This window comes from Hemibagrus wyckioides, linkage group LG17, assembly GCF_019097595.1.
Source record: "Hemibagrus wyckioides isolate EC202008001 linkage group LG17, SWU_Hwy_1.0, whole genome shotgun sequence".
Lineage (NCBI taxonomy): Eukaryota > Metazoa > Chordata > Actinopteri > Siluriformes > Bagridae > Hemibagrus > Hemibagrus wyckioides.
In genome coordinates, this window is record NC_080726.1 from 4748205 (window position 1) to 4757607 (window position 9403).

General features: G+C 39.2%; 1 protein-coding gene across 1 annotated transcript in view; it reads right to left on the bottom strand.

Annotated features, from left to right (window-relative positions):
• rap1gap2a (RAP1 GTPase activating protein 2a) overlaps window positions 1-7500 on the bottom strand; it is a 131618-nt gene extending 124118 nt beyond the window's left edge. Inside the window, exon 1 of the mRNA XM_058413573.1 lies at window positions 7396-7500. Within this exon, the coding sequence (XP_058269556.1) occupies window positions 7396-7436 (41 nt within the window). The 5' untranslated portion in view covers window positions 7437-7500. The remainder of the gene's footprint in view (window positions 1-7395) is intronic.
• Window positions 7501-9403: the final 1903 nt, after the last annotated feature.

Here is a 9403-nt window from a genome sequence, read left to right on the forward strand (position 1 = left end):
ACTCTGTAAATACTCTTAATCTTGGCTAGTCGTTTTCATAGACTTGCACTTTATTCCAGCAATTTGTTTTATTTACTAAAAGATTCCTGTAGAATTTCTGCAGTTCACTTGCATCCTTTTTTTCTACAGCCTGGCTGATGTTCAGCTGAAGTTTTCTATACGTACACACACACACACACACGCACACTCACAGACACACACACATCCAACACGTCCACAGAAAAGCGTGCACAACCCCCCACTCACACCCACGCAGATCCTCACAGCGCGGCGTTCTGCTGTGCCTCCCTACATTTCCTCTGATGTTCAGAAATAGACAGCCGCATTCATGACCGTCACATGCAACAGATTTTTCACTAACTGATGACGGTCACACTTCACACAGTGATGCACTGCAATATGGGCACACACTCTCACACACACACACTCACACACACTCTCACACACTCTCACACACACACTCACACACACTCTCACACACACACACACACTCTCACACACACACACACACACACACTCTCACACATACACACTCACACACACTCTCACACACACACACACACACACACTCTCACACACACACACACACTCTCACACACGCACACACACTCTCACAGACACACTCTCACACACACACATTTTGAAGATTGATTCTGACTAATACAAAGCTGGGGTGACTTTTCAGATCCTGCTGTTATTTTCCATCTGCATTTGGCAGCTCTTATTTATACACACACACACACACACACGTCACACTATCCCTACGAGGACCATCCACTGACCTTCTATTAATCATTTATCCAGCTAATTAATACTACACTACACTGCACTACAAAACCCAAACCCTTTACTCCAGTAACTAAAAATGTCTCTTTTTTAAATAAAAGCTGCAGTTTTCCTTTCAAGAATCAGCCAAATATCAGATATTTCTATCTTGGAGGAGATATTTGGTCTTGTCCATGATATAAAACCATACCCACACACACATAAACACACACTCTAGAGCTGGAGAAAGTGTGAGACGAAAGCATGATGGTGTGACAAAAGCAGAGCAGAGTTCAGGAACAGGGACCATCACCAGTGTCTTAACAAATAATGAATAATTAACAAATGTGGTCTTCATTCATGCTTTCAAGTTAAATATTCTAAAGGTTTAATTGTGTATTGTTTATTTTTTTCCATGGATGATGACGTGGCTATAGATTCATATAGCATCCTCCAGGAGACTGACTAAACTTAAAGATGAAGCTTGGGAAGTATAAATAAATAAATTTTATAAATTAAATATAATAAATTAATTAAATTAAAAAAAATTAAAAAATAATTACATTTAAATTAATTAATTAATTTAAATTAAATAAAAAATAATTAAATAACTCTACTATGAAGTGACAAATCCAGCCAAATAAATTTAGTCTTAACAACAGATAATAATGTTAGTTTCCTTTGAGTGAAAATGCCATAACGTGGAAACATTTTCTGCTTTCTACGAGAGACGTTAAACAAGTGATTTGTAATCACTTTTCTTGCCAAGTATAAAGAGGCAGAACATCCCCCAAGCACTTCTCCAACTACGGGATTGATACACCACTTAAAAACATGGCGTCCTGCTCAATATGCAGATTACATCAACAAGAAAAGTTCCTGCTGCATGCTGATGTTGTACATAGACACGTTTTTTTTTAAAAAAAGACAGCACCAGGCACGACTAAATAAATACCAGAATTCACTGCTTTGATTTCGGCGCTAAATAAAACACGCTGAGCCTCGTCTACAAAGTGCCGGAAATGTACAGTGTAGTTGGAGACAGGTGTAAGGTGTGGTCAGTGAAGCCAGGACACATGGACAGAAACCCGATATGTGCTTTATTGAAGCGGATCTATGTTAGTGCTAGAAAACAAGCAGGCAGCAATAAATTAGAATGAGCCGTAATGGCAGGCAAATGTCAAAAACACTGAAGCTGAACTAGAAAACAAAGCTTTACCACAAGACAAAAGCAGAACAAATCAGTAGTGTCTGAATTTTCAGTATTCATAACACAGCAAGGGAGATTTTGCAGTATGGAGCCATGGTACACTGAGCTTTCCCATAATGCAAGAGGACTGATTTGGATAACCTGCCAAAATCAAAAATGGCAGAAGTGCTGTAGGTGTTAAATGTTGTTCCCTGTGGCTAAACAGTACTCTCTTTTTTTTTTTTACCAAGACCTGAGTAATTTGTTAACTTGTTAAAGGTTTAAACAAGAAAAAAGACATCTGCAGTTTCTGAATAAAAAACATACTGAATCGAATGCGGTAACTACTGAGTCAAATGCAGTAGGTACTCAATTGACTGAAGTAGATACTAAATCAAATGCCATAGGTTAATTAAATGAAGTGTCTACTGAACCATTTGCAGTAGGTACTGAATCAAATGCCCTAGCCGCTGAACCAAATGGGGTAGGTGCTGAGTCAAATGCTTTAGGTACTAATTCAAATAGTAAGTACTGAATCGAATGTGGTAGGTACTAGATTAAATGCAGTATGTACTGAATCAAATGCCTTAAGTACTAATTCAAATGCAGCAAGTACTGAATCGAATGTGACAGGTACTGAATCGCATGCAGTAAGTACTGAATCAAATGCTTTAGGTACTATTTCAAATGCAGTGAGTACTTAATCGAATGTGGTACAGTAGGTACTGAGTCAAATGCTTTAGGTACTAATTCAAATGCAGTAAGTACTGAATCAAATGCGTTAGGTACTAATTCAAATGAAGTATGTACGATATTGAATGTGGTAGGTACTGAATCAAATGCAGTGGGTATTGAACTAAAGGCTTCAGGTACTCATTCAAATGCAGTAAGTAATGAATCGAATGCGGTAGGTACTGAATCGAATGCGGTAGGTACTGAATCGAAAGCAGTAGGTAATGAATTGAATGCGGTGGGTACTGAATTAAATGCTTTACGTACTAATTCAAGTGCAGCAAGTAATGAATCAAATGTGTTGGGTACTGTAGGTACTGAATCAAATGCAGTGGGTACTGAATCAAATGCTCTAAGAACTAATTCAAAAGCAGCAAGTACTGCCTCAAATGTGGTAAGTACTGAATCAAATGCTCTAAGAACTAATTCAAAAGCAGCAAGTACTGCCTCAAATGTGGTAAGTACTGAATCAAATGCGTTAGGTACTAATTCAAATGCACGGAGTACTGAATCGAATGCAGTAGGTACTGAATCTCAAATGCTTTAGGTACTAATTCAAATGCAGTAAATACTGAATCGAGTGCAGTAGCTACTGTCACAGTACACGATTTAGGACATGTGCAAAGAAGAATCTAATTAAGCACTAAATACAGGAGAGGTGGACACTACAGCAAACAAAAAAAAACTAGACAGAATCAGAAACCACACCAAGAAACCAAGTCTTATTTTTCCCCACAGTAAAAACAACAGATGAGTCAATTGACCTGTGAATCTGGAATAATCACGTAGTTGCGTAACTCTCTTGCTGTGTCCTAATTTGCTTACTTACAGTACAGCATACTATGAGCTAAAAGTATAAACTCATTTTGTGAAGAAAAAGTGTGAAAGTGTGAAACGAGTTACGCACATTGTCACTAGAAATCTCACTGCTTCATTCACACTTTTCTTCATTCCTTATATAATTTATACTATGGAATTTGACTAAATTTGTTTCTCCACTTTTGCACCATGTTTACAGCTTGGATTCGACCAAGCAAAAGGTCACAAAAACTCCTCCTCCCTCAATTGTGGGCAATATTAGCTGACAAAGTGTCCACACTTCAAAACTCTCCCAGATATAATAGACTACCCGGATACCTACAGTATGTGGCACTAAGATATGAGACACACTAATTCTAATCTCGGATAGTATGTAGGATGGATAGTAGGCAAATTGGGGCATCTGTTATTTACTGATACCGTGGATGGAAGCCCCGCCCACTTTCCCTGGTCAGAAGTGGTAACCTGTTTATCTCATTTTTTGGACTAGCTTTTCCTTCTGGAAAGGTAAGGCTGTGTGTTTCACTTGCCTAACATGAGTCAATTCTATAATTAGTATCAGTTGACTGCATTTATTAAGGATGCCACTGAAAGAGTGTTAGTGTTGTTCTTCATGTGTAAAAGATAAGTAAATACCAAGACGTTTGGAATACTGTCCACGTTATTTAACCAAGATGCACATTAACATTATATAACAACTCAGGGAAACTTGACGCTTTGTTCATTTGATTGTTGCTTTTTAAAGATACTCAAGATTTAGCTTTACAAAACGACTGTGAACCATTCCAAATGTCCGCTAGTCTCAGCCTGTAGGAAAGAAGAGTTTTAGAGAGGAAGAGTTCTCACTGGGAAAAGAGGGAGTGTGGCATCGTACATGATCTGTTCTATCTCCTTCTTCTTCTTTCGGCTTTTCCCTTCAGGGGTCTCCACAGCGAATCATCTCACTCCACATATCCCTATCTTCTGCATCCTCAACACTAGGTCCATATCCTCATTTATTCCATCCATATACCTCCTCTTCAGCCTTCCTCTTTGCTTCCTGCCTGGCAGCTCCATGTCCAACATTCTCCTACCAATATACTCACTCTCCCTCCTCTGGACATGTCCAACCCATCTTAATATGGCCTCCCTAATGTGAATGAAATCTTAATGAATAAGATTCATGTGTGGTGATAATGACAGTGCCACATGCTGAAGAGAGAGAGAGAGAGAGAGAGACAGTACAATCATACAGGTCCTCAGTAATGACCAGTGGGTTTGCAGAGGAATTTGTTTTGAGCAGCACAACACTCGGCCAGCCTTAACGAGCTCTGCCACTCGACAAACAGTGCGAGAGCGACAAACGAAGGCGGTCTAATTAGTGGAAACAGGTGTTGTGGTGCATGTTTTGAAAAATGAATATGGACATTCGTGGCCTCCTGGACTGGTGTGAGGAGTCATTATGAAAGCGCAGGTGAAAGTGAGGAAAATCTAATAAAGGACTTCCCACAGGCCATGAAAATGATGAGATCCATTTCTGCACTTTGTGCGTCAACACATGACTCATCCGCAGGCTTGGGGTTTTTTTGGGGTGATGAAAGCAGGTCGTTGGAGTGTTTTTCACTTTTAAATATTGTGTTTTAACTACTTTTGGATGGAATGTTCAGCTTGTTTTGCTTTCGGGTGTTTAGTAATGGTTTTCCTGAACGGATACGATTGAAATCCACCGGAAAATAAAGGCTCTATTACATTTCACACCCACACACACACACACACAGACAGAAAGGTATCTCTGGGACGACGTGTACAACTGAATTATGTCATATACAGCAGACTTGGAACATCTTTTTAGTTGCTAGTCAGTCGTGTGCTAGGCAGCTTGGTGCGTTTAATTAATCACAGGAGGAAAGTTGTTGTCTACTTTTGAGGGTATGGAGATGAAATACATCATCACCAGAAGAGGGTGCTATCTTACAACACCATGTGATGTGATGATGGCTGAAATAATAAACAAAAGCACGGTGCTGACGTCTTCCTTGTTAGCAAACGTTTCCCTTCAGAGCCAAGGCTCCACGGGGTATTAGACGCACCTTATGAGCAGGAGCCCAGGGATCTGAGGACGTGACTCTCCCTTTCTACAGCTTGTTCGAGACAGACGGGAACTTTGTGGGTGTTGGAACATGGAACCAGGTTGCTGTGATCTAAAGATGCCATGCAGACAGTCCATTTGGCTGTGCTGGCTGTGTGATCATTAATCCTAAGATGTCCTACGAAGTACTTCTTTGGCACCAAAGTCAAAGTTGATATCCACTCGTCTGGCAGGATGGACTGCGCTGTGGACTAACAATGGTGTAATATCCGTACAGAGAGTGCGTGAAATATTGCTAAGTGATGCAATATTGTTAGTTCTCACAGGCATGCCATTAGTGCATTAGCATTCAGCTCTATGGCAGCATGCATCTGGGGGTAGAACAATGTTTGTGGTGAGATCATATCAACAGCAGTCATGTGACCACAGCAGACCTCTTTAGCTAGAGCCAGCGTTTAAGCTGAGACCTGTCCAAATTGGCTTCCAACAGGTTCAGGCACCAGGCTCTGTGAAGGCAATTCTTCTAGCGTGCATCTTCTAGCTCATCTCTCCAGGGGAATAAAATCAAAGACAGGATCTGTCAAGCCACCAAAAATATAGTGCTGGATATTAGAGGGAAAACTACTCAACCATGCTAGTCCACATGTTTCTTCAGGCTTGCTAGTCGGCTAGACAATGGCTGGAGTCTGCAGATGGAAATGCAGAAAGAGAAACCGACCAAGCAGAGAGAGATAAGACTCTTAGTTATTAGTGTGTAAAAGCAACACAGTGCAATCTTGTCAAAGAAAGACAGCAAACAATGCAGGGGGTGATAGCAAACACAGGCTAACATGGGGAAATTAATTAACACTAACAGATAGCACGCATATTATTAAAGATGCTTGTAATTTTGAATAAAATCCATTCACAGAGATAGAAGAGATGATCTCATCATATAGGTTTTGGGCCACAGACTATCTGTAGCTCCGACAACAGTTCCGGGGAAAGATGGCGGCATAAGAGCGGTGTTTATCGGAAAATACTTTTAATTCATGACTTTTTCCAAAGAGCACCCATAAGAAGATTCTCTGTTGCTACACACTGCCCCTGGTGGTTAGGAGTAATGTGAAATAGAACATACTTAAATTGTAAATAGTTGCGGTACAAGGTAAAGTCATCAACAGCTCTGTTTAAAATCTAATATTAAATCAGAGTTTGTTTCGCATTGTGTTGTATATTTTGTGTAGTGAATTCCTGCCACGTTAATGCGGTGGGTCGGTTGCTGTGCAGTGCGCCAAACAGATCGACGAACCAGGCAACATGTTCTCGATGTTCAAATGACACTTCCACATATGCCTACACACACACACACACAAATGTACACATGCCATCACACCTTATTTAGCAAGCTTGATAAAGCAAGCCCAGTGTTGCACAATTGCAACTTTAATTCAGTTTATATCGTGAATGCTTGAAGAAAAAGCCATGTGTGGTCAATCCACTATAAGGGAAAGAGTCGTCGCAGTGACAATGAGTAATGACTCATGTCTAGATTTAGAACAATATATAGTAGAGCTCATGATGATGTTAATACGGCACAAGATAGACAGACAGAGAGAGAGAGACTGCAGCTTTTTAATACATCCTCATGCACCAAGTGGCACAGTTTGGCAATATCTTACCTATTCTCTCTCTCTCTCTCTCTCTCTCTCTCTCTCTTTCTCTCACGCTCACGCTCATGCTCACACACACACACACAATAGGAAAAACAGCATAAAATAGTAAGCAACATGTGAGTGATCAGAGATGCATCAAGCTTTGAGTTGACATTAAAACATCTTACCTGGATTCTGCCATCAGTGACTTGCAGGCTGGAGTAAACATAGCATGCAGTGGGGATGGAGTGTTTCTACACACGAGCTGTGAGACTGCAAGAGTGAGAGCGTGGTGTACTACAGGGAGAGAGAGAGAGAGAGAGAGAGAGAGAGAGAGAGAGAGAGAGAGAGAGAGAGAGAGAGAGAGAGATGGGGGGATGGAGGAACGAGGATGAGGGGAGGGAATTATGAGAAAGCCACCGATGGGAAAATGAGAGAGAGGCTATGTGTGTGTGTGTGTGTGTGTGTGTGCATGTGTTCGTGCCTAAGCTTAAGCATGTGTGGATGCAGTATTGTGGGATCTTTTTGTTGTTGTTTTACAGAAGTATTGGCACCCCTTATAATTAATACCCAGCATTTCCTTTCCTGCAGAGAAGAACAGTAACACCAAATCTCCTTGTTAATATCTAACAAGATTAGCTCTCCTAAATGCACAATATTTTAAGCTGCTTTATTTTCTTAGGTGTGTTTAAATAAATGTGCTTCTGAATTCTGACTCCAGATATTTCCACTATCAGGAAGATCATTGTCACAAAACACAGATTTTCAGTGAAAATTCCATCTGTCTACAGCCACGTCAACCAGATGTTAGGCTTAAATATCCTATTACTTATTGGAATTCATGGTGCTATCAGTCTTGACCAAAGCCCATAGACCACTAACCACGAAAGAGCCTCAAATCATCAATCACCATGTTTTGCAGTAGGCTCTGGTGTTCTTCCTTTTTTTCCATCATACACCAGCAATGAAAATCAGTATTTTGTGTCATTTTTTATATCAATTACTTGACTTTTCTTTAAATTACCATATGCTGAAAGGCGTATGGAACCTCATTTTTGGTCAAATTCATTATAACATAAATGAGAATATAAAATAATGCATTAAATAAGGTTGTTTGAATGTTGTTTTGTCAATAACTCTAACACTATTATTTAAAAACTGCAAGTATCATTGCTTGTAATGTAATGTATTTATCGTATTTATAGCATGAATTTATAGCAGAAATGGTGGAGTTATATATCTATACTTATATGTATTGATGAGGTCTTTATCCTGTTTGTCATTTGAATTGGTGATCCTTTGTTTCTCTGAAGCTTGTACACAGTACAAAGAATCTAAACCCGGTTTGATTCCTCGTCCCTCGTGATTCATGTGAATGATGGCGAAACTGTTCCTCAGCCCATGACAGAGCCTCTGCTGTGATTCACACGAATCTTCAGATAAACGTCAGAGTTTCACACTGGCTGTACTTCTGACAACATACTGGATCCTGAAAATGAATGAAATTCTCAGATCATTCAAAAAGATTAGCTTCTTTATTATTTTTTTTTTGGCTTTCCATAATAAATATCTACTTTATCAGCTAGAATATGTCCTACATCTCCATTTCTTTATAGTATAGTATAGTATAGTATAGTATAGTATAGTATAGTATAGTATAGTATAGTATAGTATAGTATAGTGGAGTAGAGTAGAGTAGAGTAGAGTAGAGTAGAGTAGAGTAGAGTAGAGTATAATACAGTAGAGTAGTGTCATACAGTAGAGTAGAGTTGAGTAGAGAATAACATAAGTATAAGTATAATACAGTAGAGTATAGTATAGTAAAGTAGAGTATAATACAGTAGAGTAGAGTAGAGTAGAGTATAATACAGTAGAGTAGTGTCATACAGTAGAGTAGAGTTGAGTAGAGAATAACATAAGTATAAGTATAATACAGTAGAGTATAGTATAGTAAAGTAGAGTATAATACAGTAGAGTAGAGTATAGTAAAGTAGAGTATAATACAGTAGAGTAGAATATAGTAGAGTAGAGTATAATACAGTAGAGTAGAGTATAATACAGTGTAGTATAGTAAAGTATAATACAGTAGAGTAGAGTACAATAAGTAGAGCATAATACAGTAGTGTAGAGTAAAGTATAATACTGTACAGTAGAGTAAAGCAGAATAGAGAAGAGTAGTGTACAATACAGTGTAGT